This window comes from Choloepus didactylus, chromosome 7, assembly GCF_015220235.1.
Source record: "Choloepus didactylus isolate mChoDid1 chromosome 7, mChoDid1.pri, whole genome shotgun sequence".
In the NCBI taxonomy this organism is placed as follows: domain Eukaryota; kingdom Metazoa; phylum Chordata; class Mammalia; order Pilosa; family Megalonychidae; genus Choloepus; species Choloepus didactylus.
Window position 1 is genome coordinate 1072238 of NC_051313.1, and position 16167 is coordinate 1088404.

At 49.4% G+C, this 16167-nt stretch overlaps 1 protein-coding gene across 6 annotated transcripts in view; it reads right to left on the bottom strand.

The window, feature by feature from the left end:
• Nucleotides 1-16167, bottom strand: part of STXBP5 (syntaxin binding protein 5) — a 203072-nt gene that overhangs the window by 80361 nt on the left and 106544 nt on the right. For all 6 annotated transcript variants that reach the window (XR_005218010.1, XR_005218009.1, XR_005218011.1 and 3 more), the window contains 4 exons: nt 15730-15853; nt 12285-12363; nt 1301-1455; nt 510-582 (listed from right to left, as the gene is read on the bottom strand). Coding sequence is in view for 3 of the 6 variants with exons in the window: in XM_037844019.1 (XP_037699947.1) it covers nt 510-582; nt 1301-1455; nt 12285-12363; nt 15730-15853 (431 nt within the window). In the remaining 3 variants the exon portion in view is untranslated. The remainder of the gene's footprint in view (nt 1-509; nt 583-1300; nt 1456-12284; nt 12364-15729; nt 15854-16167) is intronic.

The following is a 16167-nucleotide window of genomic DNA, read 5'->3' on the forward strand; positions in this document are numbered from 1 at the left end:
ATTCAGGAATGTCCTGTCCCCGACTGCCAGCTGCCTCTCTCTCAGCCCCGTGGAAGATCTGGACCAGAGAACGGCAGTGGGGAGCTGTCCTGGGCACCGTGGGGCGTCCACCAGCGGCGGCCCACCCTCTATCCTCTGGATGCCAAGAGCTCACTCCAGCCTCCAGGAGAAAATGTCTCCGTGGCCGCCGAGACTGAGCGCTAGAGCTGCTCTGGGGACGCAGTGGGGCTGGGCATGGACATGCCATGTGCCCTAGGACACCCGTGTGCCAGCCTGAATCACAGGAAGTCTCAGAAATTCAATGCACTTTGACTTAAAGTAGAAAGTCTTTATGATTCTGCCTAACCGAGAAACCTGGCAGGCAGGCAGAAATGTGGGTCTGTGGTGTGAAAAAGAGGCCAAGGTCATAAAAAGTGATTTTTCAGAGAAAGGAAACAGCTGATTCCAAGCTAAAAGGGAGCATGTTTTACCACATACTAACAGAATCACCCTTGAGTTTTATTTCTTACCCACTTTGTGCGAGGTCTATAAGTACCAAATCCTTTTCTAGAAGAACCACCACAGCATAAGGATCTTGAAAATCTGAAATGGGAAAATAATGCAAGAACAATAGTAAGAAGACAGCAAATCAGGTCAGAAACATTTCTTGCTTGGATTTTATTTTATTTTGCATCACTCTTTCAAAGACTTAACTAACATTTTGACCCTACAATACTTCATATATTTTAAGGCTTGCATGTCTCAAATGAGGAAAATCTATTTAATAAGCTATTCAACAATTTTTTACTTTTGTAAAGATAAATAAGACAAGTACTTGCCTTAAAGAAGCTCACAGTAATGTGTATTGTATTGCAAATATCAAGGCATAACCAAGAAAACCCAAATTTAAATCCAAATACCCCTGAGAACAATGGCCATTACTGGATTTCCGGGGAACTCAACAGAGTTCTACTAGGACACCAAAACCCCTTTCTTGGGTTTTGTATGTGCTTCTTAACCACTATAAAGTAGCTTAATCTTTATGCCTCAATGAGCTTCAAACGAAATAAAAAAGATCCAATTTAAATTCCTTCTGAAATCAAATATTCTTGTAGTTTACAGCATTTTAAAATAATTCTTCACGTGAATGCTTCCGTGCACCCTTCAAAAGCACTTACGACCAACCAGCAATGCCAGACAGACCAAGCTGACTTTGGAATTAGATCCCCAAGGTCACGGGGCAGCAGGGCAGCCGGCCGGCCAGTCTCTGCTCTCAGCACCAGGCGTCTCGGGGAACAGACGCTGAAGCCGCGGGCCTTACCGTTTGGGTACGGCGTCTCACACAGCGTGAGGAAGTCCACGATGGAGTGGTCCATCTCCAGCACGGCCGTGCTCTTGCCGTGCATGACCGTGAGGCAGGGCCTTCTTCCCACGGTGTCATAGGACAAGCCTCCCGACAAGATGATAAAAGGCTCCCTGCAAAGAGAACACACCGTGCGTGATGAAAGAGCACAGTGAAGGCCAATTGCTTTTCTTAAGACTGCGATTTTTTAACTTGGTGAAATAACAAAATCTTAAATTCTAACATTTTAATATATCACATGAATGAACACTTGAGTGTGGCGTTAGGCAAGGCCCAGGCGAATCCTTGGAAAGTCACCTACACTGGAACGCACACCCGCCACGTTCAGCGGGCGCCCTCCCTCCCCCAAAGCCTCTTCCTCTGTCCTGACGTGCGGCTGGGTTCTGTGGAGGAGTCTCTAGGACTCATCCCCCGCGGCCTTCCAGCCCTAGGTGCCAGGAGAGAATCCGAAGGCCCCAGGGCCTCCACTGTGCATGCTGGACAAACCACCCCAGGCAGCAGAACTGCACCAGCCACACACTGCCCTCCAGACCTGAGGCGCCTTCCCGGGGCCGCTCGCCACTTCCACCTGCTGCCAAGCTCGCTCCACTCGGTCTTCCCGTCCGTGATTCCTCTAGGCCCACTCTGAAAAGCTGCACCCTAAATACCATTCCAATGTTACGGTCTGGGTGCACTTCTGTGGTTCTGACCTAGGTCTCTGTTGGATTGGCCATCGTTTACTTATTGGTCTCTAAGAAGCCTGTGTGTACCTGGGAAACCAGCTCTTGACCTGCCATCCGTGTGGTCCCATTTGTTGGTGGAGAAGTTGTTATGGGAGATCATGCAGAGTTTTCTGTAATTTTTTTTAAATCTCTTCATTCATGCTTTCTTACTGTTTGTTTTTAATGCTTCCTCTCTATCATCATCCTCTGCTAGCCAGCTGCCCCTTTTTTTGCATTTACCAAATTCCCGGAGTCTTCCCGCCTGGCACACGTGACAGGAGACAACCAACAGTGCCAGTGCAGGGCCCACGCCTCCTGCTCGGACCTCCGCTCCGCCTTCACCTGCTGCGTGACCCGGGCAAGCCACCTCGCCTCCCGGTGTGCAGCCTCCTCGCACCGAGACGGGGCTGGGCGAGGACCCGCACCTGAGCCCCGGGCACCCGGATGCGCACTCCCTGTCATCGGCACCACCACCCACCCTTCTTGTGGTGCGTGGAAACGAGAAACTGCTAACTCTCATTTATTTTGATATAAAAGAAGTAAAATTTAACTAAATAGATTGGCAGGAGCACAGGTGTGTAATTTGTAAGTAAAGAGAAATATACAGGTGAATTACAATTGTTTTCCAATAATGAAATATTTTACCTATTTTAAACACAGAATAGCATACATGTATGTGTATAACATGCAAGCGTATGTGATATGTGTTTATGCACGTGCCACGTGCCTGTATGTATAACATGGGCACACATAGAGCGTATGCATACAAATGCTCACTGTGTGTACAACGTGCCTGGATGCATGGGTGGAACATATGCACCTGTGATTAAGTATATGTGCATGACAGATGAATGTATATATAACGTGCACACAGGTTTGTACACAGCATATGTGTGTGCACAGATAGGCAATGCGCATGTGTAAGTTATTAAAACCACACCCTCATGCATTCCCTTTCTTCATTTATTTTCCCATAGCATTTATCACGGAGAACTATTTTATTTATTGTGCTTATTGTCTTCTTTTTTCATTGAAATTTGAGCTCCAAGAGAGCAGAGATGTCTGTTGGTTTCTTCGCGGTATCAAACTGCCTTGGGCAGTGCCTGCAAATGGCAGGCACTCGTTAAATGCAAGTTTGCATGAGCGAACAGAGATGCGGGTTGCACCACCCATTCTCCAACGAGCCATGGCTGAGTTTTCATCCAGCCCTGACTGGAGCGCTGGGCTTCTCCAGCTGTGCTGACCGCAGCCCATCCCTTCAGCCTGCTGGCCAGCACGCACCAATTCTCATGACTGTGGTTCGGAAAGGGCACTTAACTTCCTTCTACTTACTATCGCCTACCGTGAATGAACAGCACGGTCTCTCTTCTGCACCTTGAAATACAGCACACGACTGGCTACGAGATACCGAGCAGAGGGGCAGGGTGGGGCATCCGACAGAACTGACACCTGCCAGCCTTTTGCGGCACAGGAGGCCTGGACCAGGCAATTTATGGAGTGCTTCAAGCATCCCTTAATGTTTTCTTGACACATAGTCAACTCAGAAACACACACAAAAAAACACGTATCACTTGAGAACCATGACCAGGGAGGTTCTGAGTTCCATCCCCAAACACAATGCCCAGCAAGCAGCCTGGAGGGCACCTGGGGAGCACCGTAGGGAGGAGGAGCCTTAGGGACAGCCCAGGGAGCACCTTAGAGAGCACCCTGGGGAGTACCCCAGGGAGGAGCTGGGGAGCAGCCCTGGTAGGTGAGCAGCTGTCTTGGGGCAATCGCCCTCCCACAGCTGATGACTGTTCGGAGGCCTCCGAAGCCGCCCGCAGTTCTTCTCTAAACTTAGGGGAAATGTGAATAAAAAGAGAAAACAAAGGGAAAGGCTTGCCAACCGGCCACCGTTACGGGAATTTCTTCTGCACAACAGTAAATCTGCCAAATCCAGCCACCAAAGCCTTTACTTTCTTTTTATACTTTCCCTACTTACGTGCTGTTACTTTAAAATTATCTAGATGCCTGCAGACAAAACTCATCTGACCTAAGAAACCTTCTCAGGTTACACTTTTTTCATTATAAGGCCCCAAAACGTGAATCAAAATATTAACTAAATGAATCTTACAAGAAAAATCAGTCATAAACGCAACAACAAATTGAATTTAAGTATTTTAACACTAGACAGCAAAAGTTATAAAAAATCAACGTTTGTGTTGGTATTTAAAATTGTATTAAAAGTTCTAGAAATGAAGATTATTTCTAGGCAATATGTGAAAGAAGTTGGGAATCTATTTTCTTCAACTTCTAAAATGAAAGGCAATCCTTTTTGAAGGCTTCATCTCTCTCCCTTTCCGCAGAATCCCTTCCAGCATGATTCGCGGGAGCCAGGACCCTCCCTGAGGTCCTCAGGAGCGGGGGTCTCAAGCTGAGTGGGGCCCTTGGGTGTGCAGCCTCCTGGGGAGCAGTCTACCCAGACAGACGGCGGCACGTCCGGAGCATGGCAGGACAAAGGGACATGGCCGCGTGAGGGCTGGAGGGGCGGGCGGAGGGGTCAGAGTGGAGGAAGGGGAGGGGCGGGGCCAGCAGAGGACGACCCTTCAGCAGGAGGAAGGGGTCCTGGGTCTGCAGAGACCCCGGCAGGGGGGTGGGCGGAGCGTGGGGACCCCAAGACCAGTGTGGCCGCCCCCAGGGGTGCAGCATGCTCCAGGGGCCGACCCCGTGAGGCCCCACCCCACAGCCCTCATCTGCTTCTCAGCAGCAGCTGCACATTTTCCACCCGCTCATTCCTGCGCCTCCTCCACCAAGCAGGCCAGTCGTGATCGCCTCAGAAAACCTGTCCCGTGTCCTGTTCCTGGGCGCCACCCAACGAGGAATGAGGGGTCCCCCGTGTCCCATTCCTGAGCACTCCCTGACCGAGGGGTACCTGCTGTGTCCTGTTCCCAAGCCCCACCCCCCGATGAGGGGTCCCCTCCCGGTCCAGTTCCCGAGCGCCCTCAGCAGTGACCTGCCACTGAGTTCAGCCCCTGCTCTGTACTGCACGTGCCTCCAGGGCAGCTCTGCACCCCAGACCCCAGCTGGGAACCCCCAGGGTTTGCAAAGTGTCCGTTTTCACAAGCAGCTCCCTGCCCTGGGCGCATGCCCGGGCAATGATGCGGGGGCAGCCGGCATTAAAGTACTTGTGGGTTCCACACGAACGTCTAGGGCTTCTCTGTGCTCTGTCCCCTCTTATCAATCACTCTATTTTAAACACTGGGATTTAAGCTCTACATAGTCCCCTGTGCCGTTAACTGTACCCTCACTAACTGCTGGCATTACTAATCCACTCATCCAACCCTCCCACCACCTATCTTCAAGTGGGGCCACGTATCCACAGGTCTGGAGAGCGCCACGGAGCACCCTGGCGACCCACCCTGCACCTCAACCACTCGCTTCAAGGCGTCTTCATCGCCAAGCAGGTCCCATGCACCTCGTCCATCCCACTTACCCCTGTACTTAGTGTGATGGCCGGTAACAAATAATGAGGCCCTGTATCAAATTCCTAAGAGTCTGGTTCAGACTTCAAATGGAAATCATTATCTAATTTGAATCATCTAATGTAAATCCATGCAACTGTGATCTCAAATGTGGTGTCAAACTGTCTATTTTCACATAAAATGAAAGTCAAGAGTCTAGATTTATTTTGCTGATTGTGGGTCAATTATTTCAACAGATGCAGCAGATGCATCTGCATAATAGAATGAAAAATGAACTGTGAAGCACACAAAAAATAAAGATGAGCTCGTTTTAAGTTTTTTTAAATCTATCAAGTAAAAAAGTAATAATCAAAAATGAGTTTCAAAAATTTGTTTAATTTCAGGGCTGGTAAGCAAGTGAGAAAATAAAAACTGAAAGCATGGGAGATGAATTAGAATTCTGTCTAAATACTCTCAGTGTGAAGCAGCCTGGTGCATGTGTGAGACTCCCCAACACACAGGCAAATGCTGCTGCCACGCCCAGGGGCAGGAAAGCTCCCAAACGGGTCCTCTTCCTTCCCCACCCACCTGCGCTCAGACGGAGCCCCCTAAGGCCACGGCCGAACCCCTGACTCTCAGGGCTCCACCTCGCTCTGAGATGGGCACGCAGGGTGGAGACCTCGAGGGTCATCTTGCACAAAGGTGGGGATGGAGTGCCTGGCGAGGGCAGGTTACCTCGGGGTCCTTCCACACTGACTGGGAAACAGCGGTCAGCGTAGGACCCGTCACCGTGACCAAGACATGCAGGGAAGGGCTGTGAGCACAGAGCCCAGGCTGTGCAGGCTCAGATCCCGGTGCACTGGCTTGGAGTCCGTGGGCACTGGGCCAGCCAGACTCTCTGTACCCTCCTCAGTAAGTCACACCAAGTGCTGCAGTGAGGGGACAATGTCATGTGTACACAGCCCATTCCCATGCCCAGTCCAGAGGGAATTCTCAGAGAGGGGGCTGTGGCCTGGACTCAGGAAGCCTATACTGCTTGCTGTGAGCCTCCTGGGAGTCATTTCCGGTCTCTCTGACTCCAAAAGCACCTTCCCTTCTGCTCCCAGCCACACTGCTGACTCCATAGCTCAGAAGGAAACCAAAGCTCCGGGTCTCCCGCTCCCTGAGAACACACAATTGCTACTTACAGCTCCTGCTGAACTCACTGAAAACATTTTCTAAACCAGTATTTTCTATTGCAACTCGACTGTTCCTTTTTCTTTCTTTCGCTGTCCCTGTGCCCTGGCTTGTGTCTGAAATTATGCTAAGTGTTCTGATAAATTAATCCTTCTGTCTTTCAGTAGCACTGAGCAATGCACACCCGCCCTCTCCCGTAAACTCCTATTTCTTGGCTTCACGGACAGGATGGCGCCCTATTCTGTATCTGTTCAGAACACCCTGGTCCTCCTCCTTCCCTCTACTGGACAGCTGAGCCGCGGGGCCCCTCTCCATGCCCCCCCAGGGTTCAACACGTGTGGACAGTCCGAAAGGCTAACAAGCACAACTTGCCAATGACATCAAAATGTTAAACAGCAGACTTAAATATGTTAGCATGTAACCAGTTTTAATTTGGCCATAATGAACCAAAAACTATTTAAAATAGGGAAGAGGTGGGTGGGGATCTTAGCACTCTAAACTGACAAAGGCTGTGGACAATCTCCATCTTGGGCACATACCTATATTACTTATGTAGCTACAAAACAAGGCATTCTAACAGCAGAGGAGAGCTGTCAACCTCCCTGCCACAGTTCTCATCTGTGCGCGGCTGTGCCACAGGCTACGGGGCTGCTGACCTCAGCACGCAAGCTGGCTCGACCACTGCCTGGATCCAACCGGCTGCACACGTGGAGTTACTCTCCAGCGCCTCTGGAAACGCCAGGCCAGTGCTCCCTGACCATCACAAAAGTGAATGATGACAGAACCTTGGTAGGTATGAGGTTTGGGAAATAAGACTGGGAGACAACACAGTTTTGAGGAAATGACGATAATACAGATCAACATGGATGGCAAGTAGGAAGAACTGCCTCTGAAGATACAGACAGAACAAGAACTGGCTAGCTGAAGACTAAAACTTTTCAACCTACACGGTCACAGAGGGAAGGTTACCTGACGAGACATTCGGATTGTAAGAGCCTGTGGACGCAATGCCTTCTCGCATCAGGTACCGTTGAATATACACCTGCCCATGGGCTTTCCTCAACAGTTGTTGTTTCCAGTGCCCTCCCCGCAAAGGGGAACCTGCGATCAGAACTGAGATCTCCTCAAATCCTGGAGGTGATGGAGGGGCCTCTGGCCTGCAGAGGGCCTGGGGACCGCGAGTTGTCCAGCTCGTCAGCGCCCAGGGCTCGGCAGGCCGTGCCTGTGGTCCCAGGGTCGGGAGGTTACTCTGGCCCGGGAGGCAGCCTGGGCACCAGGCACAGCTCCACCCCTTCCTGGGGCACGTTACTTAACCCCTCTAAGACGCAGGGGCCAAAGTGCCATCCCACGACGCATGCAGCTTGTGTGGCAAAGCACCTGCTGCGAGAACCAAGCAACCATGCATGGGCACTTACCCACCGTTCTATTGCGTGTGGTGTTCGGGAGCCACATCAGCTAAGATGCTGTCTTGTCCCAAGTGAGGACACGAGGACCGTAGGACGACACAGGAGGGCGCGTCCCTCCCTGAGGCTCGGCTGGGTGAGCACGGACCAGCTCACAGCAGGGAGGGATTATTAAAGCACAGATGAGCCACAGAAGGTGAAATGAGAAAACACCAGCACAAGCCAGCAGGGAGGCTATTCCCGCCCAGGCCCCAGTGTGAACTCTCGATGGCTGGCGCCTGCAGCTTCTGCAGGTCGTGCAGCACAACTGCCACAGGGCACCTGGGGGTGTCAGCTCTCGGGGACCGGTGGCGGATGTGGACCTAATGGGCTGAGCTCTGCTTCTTCCTGGCTGTGTGTCCCAGGGTGCGTGTCCTAACCTCTCTGTGAAGCAGGGGCGGGAGGGACAGCTGCCTTTCACGGTGGCTGCCAGGACCCTGTGCACTGAGGCGTGTCGGCAGCTGGGGTCGCGCCCTTGCCGCCAAAGGTAGGGCCGTGTTTGGGTGAACCAGCCTTGGTGGCAGGCCAGTCTACTCCCGGCCTTCGGGGGGTCACAACTCCCTCGTTTGGAACAAGGCCCTGGAAGCAGGGAGGGAAATTCAGGGGTAGAAAGTCTGCAAGCAACACTGAATTGGGCTTCAGCTGTTTTCAGAAAAGAGTTCCCATATGTACCCTGGGCTTTACCACAGCCCATGTTTTCTCACATTCTTATACAGGCAATTCACATACAGCCTTCAGTCCATGGTTCAAATTAAAATTTAAGAACTCATCTTACCTCCTAAACCACCTGGAAACAAATACAGGCACCATGGGGTAGGCGGGCACGCACAAAACCCCACAACTTCCCTACAGGTGGACCCAGGGTAGGTGAGACTCCCCGGAGCACACCTGCACACACACCCAGCCTGTCCGCCGCTGCTTGGGGCTCCCACGCAGAACTGGGAAGCTGTGGCGGTGACGTCCTGGCCGCAAAGCCTCCGCCTGACTCCCAGGTCCTTCACCACAGCCTGCCGCCCCAGGGCACGGTCTGAGATGCTCTCTACCACCGAGGCCGGATGCCACACCCAGCTGTGCGCTGTGTGCCTTTAGAGGCGGTCATACGAGAACGTCACTCCCAGCTGGCAGCCCGAGCGGGGCCGGGAAACTGACTCTCCAGGGATCCACGGGACAGGGCTCAGCTCGACCGAGCACCTGATGAAAAGCTGTTTTGCACTGAAATATGGCCCTGCCTTGGGCTCTTTATGTCGCCCACCAGAAAGAGGAGGGGAAGTGGTACACGGAGAGGGAACGGGGCTGGATTTACCAAACTCCCGATGCATGCCAGGCACACTGGACTAGGTCTTTGGTTCTTCACCATCTTCTGAGGTAGAATCTCCCATCCCTGCTGTATTGAGCTAAGTAAGGAGACAGGCTCCGTGAGTTAAGCAACTGGTCAAAAACTTGACAGGTATAAATAGCACAGCTGGGATTGAACCCGGGTTTCACAATCCAAAGCCTCTGTTATTTCAGCGGCTTTCAGATACTTTGATCAAGAGCCACAGAAGAAGTACATTTTCCTTCATCATCCAGTGTACAGATACATAAACATACACAAATGAACAAATGTTTGATGAACAATATTTACCCTTAGAATGTGCAGCATACTCTATTTCCTAGTGCAGTCTGTAATATAAAAATCACTGGACAAAACTGACAATTATTTTCAGAACCCATTATGCGTTATGGTTACCTGGTGTTAAAAACCCGCGGCACCAAATCTTAGTGTTCTGTCAGAATGAGGCGGCCCTCCCTCCAGGGAGGTGGGCAGCGAGGCCCTTGAGTTATTACAAGCTCCGCCTGCCCTTGCTGCTTGCACACCTGGACTGTGACAGCAAAATAAGGGAATACGGCATCAGAGATGGTGGCAGGTTGTCAGGCGCTGCCTCGGGGCACCTGGCGTGGGAAACTGGCTCCCAGGGCATGTCCCCAGGGTTCTGTGTGCAGCCTCCTTATCGTCCCAGCCCCAGGAGGCAGCCACCCTTGACTCGCAGTGAGTCCTCTCGTGCGGACTCAGCATGGTGGGCAGCCCAGGGGCCCCTTGGCTGCTCCAGCTCCAGGGACTTCACTCCTGGGTCATATTCGTTTCTCACAGAAACAACTTTGTCCAAGGCACTTCTGCTTTTTCATAAAGAAATGCCCATGCAAAGGGAACTTCCATCTTTTTAAGAAAACTGCTACTAAACTGCTACATCCTATTGTCACTGTCCTTACGTAAGGGAAAACCTAATTTACTAGGAAATAAAAGCCATTTCACCTCTGTAAGCTACACACAAGCCCCCAGCCGAACTTTGCCCTCCCACCTCTGGCCCCCACTCCAGCAGCAGCAGCCCAGGGCCGGACACTGGGCAGTGAGAAGGACACCTCACGCTTCCGTGGAGCTTGGCAGTGACGGGGCAGGCGTGCACCGCACGGACCACCTCACCCAGCAGGGCCCGTGGAGGAGGGACCAGGGTGGCAGGCTCCGCGGGTCATCTGCTCCTGGGCCGGACAGCCTCATCCCCAGATGACCTGGGGCCTCTGCCCACCTTCCCAGAGAAGATGGTAACAGGAAGAGAACACCTTCTGTTGGCACCTGCCCAGCATACCCGCTGGGAACAGGAGGTGGGGAAGCCGTGGAGCCCATCAAAGATGGGGGCTATGACCCGGCGGGGAGTGAGGGAGAGGAGCCCTGCTCCGTTTACCAACTGTCCTCTCCCAGGTGAAAAGAGAAACTGGGAAACTGGGGAGCCTGTTTTAAGAGGGTGTTCCTATACAGACCTGGTCAGTGTCCAACCTGTCCACAAAGAGCACCATGGTGTGGTTTTTATTTTCATTTCTGATCCTAGAAAAGGAAAGCACCGCTGCCATCATGAAGCAACCTGGGACCCATAGAGGAACACCACGTGGGAGCGAAGCCGGGAGCAGGTGCAGCTGAGAAAAATCACCCCCCGACGCCTGTCGCCAATCAATATTCAGAAGTCAACTGACTTTATGTTGGTTTATGTTTTCCTTTTCTTGTTTCCTTCCTTCCTTTTCCTTTTCTCCACCCCTATCACCCCGTACCCCACCTCCCTTTTTGCTGCCCTGAGACAAATGGGGCAAATAAACATCAGGTGGTGGCAGGGGTTTTCCATGAGAAACGAGAGTGACCACCGGGTTTACACTGCAGGGACCGTGCGTGCGCTGTGCCACCTCAACCGGCCCTCACAGTACGCGCTGACCCGGAACACGTGGGTGCCAGTCAAGGGGGCTGTGGCACAGGGTGGGGGGCCGCCACGCAACGGGGTGCTGAGGCCCCTTCAGCCCAGGCCACGGCTCGGGGTTGCTCCCCCTGCTGCCCGACCAGCACAGCTTAGGGCCCGGCCACTCAAGCCGTTTCTCCAGGGGGACAGTGCTGAGGGGGAAGGGGCGGTTCTCGTGACCCCTGATCCGGGGTGCTGGGCGTGGGTCTGGCTGAGATCCTGGGGGACACTGCTGGCCCTGGGGCCAGGTTCTGAAGACATTGCTCCAGTCTGACCCGCACAGCTACTAGAAGACGCTTTTCCTGGGAAACCAGAACAGGGACAAAGGCTGCTTTCAGCAGGTAAAAAGCCGTGGGACGGTCAAAGCAAGATTTTAAAAGTGTTTCTCTTTATTGTATTTTAAAATGTAACATCTGATTTATTCAAAAATACAGGTGAGATATAAATTTTAAAAACCATAATTCTCAGACCTAATTCGTACAATGGCAATCGACTTCAAATACAACCAATGCCCCTTAATATTAAGCAGCATTAAAAAAATAATTGCCAATATTAAGATGAGATTTAATTTTTGAAGAATGTATGTAATTTTCATAAGTAACATACATAATATAGAAGGTAAATTTTAAATATTTTTTCTTCCCTGCTTATAATCTATAATTTTCACTAGCAAAGAAGCATATTGTATTGTTACTGGAAACTAATCCAACAGAATGTATGAAGTTTGACCAGAAAAATACTTCAAAGTTTCCAAGATACACAGGAAAATTACTAGAGCAGAAAGAAAACAGAGAAGTAGTTTACCTTAAATTTATCAACTTTAGTTTTTTTTGTTAAATAAGGTCTTCAAAAACAACGACGTAGCCTTCCATGTTGTTTCAGCCATTACACACAGTGACTATTGGAAATGAGGTAAATCTTACCCAGATCTTGTCGTCTTGAACTCCACCTTGAGGATAGGTTTGCATGGTTCTGGCTTCTTCCCATCCTTTAACTGTTTTCCTAAAATATATTTTCCTGCATTAAATTCTAAAATTCTAAATTACTCTAAATTCTTACATTGAAAATTTTATAAAATACAAGTGAAATATAATGAAATACAAAATGAAACATTTTTAAGTGATTCTGAAAGAAACATTTAATACAAAATAAGATATTTAAAAAATTATCAAGGAAACACTGTTTGAAACAGTGCTAGGGCAGAATAATAACTTAGTAACAACAATTATGTGATAAAATTCTAGTAAGAGATATTGACAGTAGTCTTCCCAATGTTCTTAATTGCAGGTAAGAAAAATAGCATTGCAATTTTCTAAGTGGACTCAACCTTTAAAATAAAAACTAAATTTGAGAAAAACAAATCCAAAATACATTGTCACTTTCAAGTGTGACAGGCTGGAAAATTAAATGCTATGTTAAGAAATTCACTTTTATGTATTCATTTAAAGTAAAACCCACCAGTTACAGTGTCCAAAACTGCTACCACACACCAACCTCTTCAAAATGTGTCAGGAACTCATGTTGTCAAAGAATTCTGATTGCCTTAAAAACTTGATTTCTGTTATCTCTTTCTACATGTTCACTGTAGAAACTACAGAAAACTCAGAAAAATATAAAGGAAATATCTATCTCCCATTTCTTAGAGATAACCCATTCTCAACATATTTCTTTCCATCTTTTATATATATCTAAGCCTATATCATGATAAGCTAAAAATATACACATACATACTCTATAAAACATGGATACTGATCTACTTGTACTCATCCAAAACCCTATGTACACACATACACCAGCTATGTGTAGACATGTGACCATATGCAAATACACGTGCATTTGAAAAGCCCAATGCTGGCTAACAAAATCGGAACTGTGCCAGTGAAATGCAGCCTTTTCAAGTGAAACTACGGTGGCATTTCCTCAGCTCATCCTGTGGCCCTCAAGGCAATCTGAAGGACCACTGACACTCCTCCTATGCGTGGGCCCTGGCCTGTGCACTCCTGTGTGCTGGGTGACGGGCTGTTTTCTGTTTGCCATCAATGGCCGGTCCCCACCTTGGGGCAATGCAGACGAAGGATGACGACGCCCTGACATCTGTGCCCTTCTGGGCCCAGCTCGAGGGCACCCTTGTTCTCTCGGCCAGAGGACCAGGCCCCGGACCTACTCCCTCTCCTCCGAAGGCTTGATTCAAAACACACTGTTGTGCAGGTGTCGATGTCCCCAAGCAGGACAGCACTCACCTGTCGGGCTCGATGGCCCTCCTCACAGGGGCCAGGTGCTGGTGCCTGGGAACCTGCCTCCTGGGGGCTCCCTGAGCCTCAACAATTTGTGCAAACAATGTGCTTTATGCCGAACGCCCTCGGGGAGGCAGGGCCAGGCAGAGATGCCCACGGGACCAGCCCCCAGAGAGAAACCTGGGCGCCCAGGCTCAGGCGAGCTTCCCCAGTTGACGTATTGTCCTTGCTGGGGGTCTCCACTGGGAGTGAGCCTCGGTAGCATGCACTGTCCTCCCGGGACCCTGCCTTGTGTGCCCGTCCCTCTGCCGAGTCACATATGTGAGGACCACCACGCGCCATCCTGGGCACAGTCCTGGAGAGTCAGCGACTCTGCGACGCAGCTTCGAGGGTTTCAGGTGCACTGTCCTGTTTATGAGTGGCCTGCAGCTGATGACCCCGAGAGGCCGAACGCCATGAAGGAAGACCTCCAACCCATCATCCACAAAAGTACAGCCAATCCCCATTATTCACAGGTTCTGCATGTACAAATTCACCTACTCACTAAAATTCATTCGTACCCCCAAATCAGTCCTCAAAGCACTTAGTGGTCATTCGCAGACATGTGCAGGGTGGTGAAGAATTTGAGGTGCATGTTTCCATTTGACTCTGCCTTCTTGGTTCAGAAAAGTGTCCTTTTCACAGTATATCCAGTGCCACGTTTTTTCACATACTTATGCCTGTGGTTATTTCACTGTCCAAAATGGCTGTTTCACGCTCCAGTGCAGTCCAGTATTCCTAAGTGCAAAAGGCTGTGAGGGCCCCACAGAGTTAGAAGAGCTTCTCCTGGGCACGAGTCACCGAGCGGCTGGCCGTGAGTTCACGTGATAATCCAAGAACATACACTGGAGAGGGTGTCCTCAAGCAGGAATGTACATAAAACAAAGTAACGTTCAGGCTGGGTGATGAGTGGCTCTGTGGCCAGGGTCTCACGGGACCCAGCTCTGTCCTGGCCTAGGTCCCCAGCATTGGGCATTTGCTCTCTGGGGGATTGTGGAGACTTCACAGAACACAACAACTGCAAATAGTAAGAATCAACTCTGCTCACTGTTTGGACCACTGGAAAAATGATATTTAGAGATTCTGTGATGTTCATTTTCCCAAAGTTCAAATTGGCAATTTCAACTGTAAATATGTTTAATTTCACCTGGTTTCTTAAGTGTTATTTGCATATGCCTAAATATTTTTACTTCCCTAAAAATGAAAGGATGCCAGCTAAGCCCTGAAACCCAGAAGCACCAGCCTCTCCAAGAACATCAACCAGTTTCATTCCTCTACTTCTTAATGTCGACAACCCTTTTCAGCACAAAGAAGTTAGAACTATCATTGCCCAGATATCCCTGAAGACTAAGAGAATGATCAAATGACAGGGAGGCACTGCAGAGAAGAAGTTAGGATTTAATGAATGAGTTATGACTACTGACTCAACATAGAGATATTTCTTTTTAGTTTCTAGTGTATTAGTATAGCAAGAAGGAAATACCTGAAATTGTTGAACTGTAATCCAGTAGCCTTAATTTTTGATAAGGATCGTATAACTATATAGCTTTTATCTGTGACCAGGTAATTATAAAAACTTTGTGACTAACACCCCCTTTATCCAGTGAATGGGTAGATGAGTAATATAGTAAAAACATGCATGAAAAAAAAAAAAGTAATAGACTGGGAATATGGGGAAAAATACACCCACGTAAACTATGGAAAATAGTTACAGTACTATTTTACTAATCTTTCATCAATTGTAACAAATACAACCACTGTTAAAAAAACAGAATTACAAAAAAGAGTTATCATCAATTATAACAAATTTTCCACACTAGGGCAAGTGGTGGTGGTGGGGTGGTGTATGGGAACCCTGTGTTTTATGAATGATTGTTCTGTAAACCCAGAAATTCTCTAACAAAAAAAGAAAGAAGAGGTAACACCTGTAATTCACCCCAGCACATGCACTTTGTATCCTGAGATTAATGAAAATACAATAAATCAAAATATGCTCTTAAAAAAAAATGAAAGGAAGCCTTGCTCACCCTCAAAAGTGAGCAGCCGCAGACGAGGGCAGCTGCAAACCCGAGGGGCAGTGTCCGTGGGCCCTTACCGTGGGGGGTGATGGTCTGCACCGGCCGCGAGGGGGACCGCACGTGCCACAGGGTCAGCGTGCCATCAGAGTGGCTGCAGAGGAACTGCTTGCCCTCGTGATGCCAGGCCACGGAGTGGATGGCCTGAGAATGGGAGAAGGCAGCCGTTAGAGACGGGAACGGATTCAGACTCACAGCCATGCACACTTGCTTTTTCCCATTTCCCAAGCATGAGTCAGCATGTTATCTTCCATTCCCACAATTTAGCCCTCTTGCAATACAAATGAGATTTAATTTGAAATTGACACTGCTTTAATTCCTTCTCTGTTTTGTTCCTCGAGTTGGCCTAAGGAAGGCATGACGGTGATCCTTTTGACAAGTTCAGGAAGGAAGACAAAATATATTCTCATAGATATTTAGAATAAACCATACTAAACATAAATCACCAAGAAATTAAA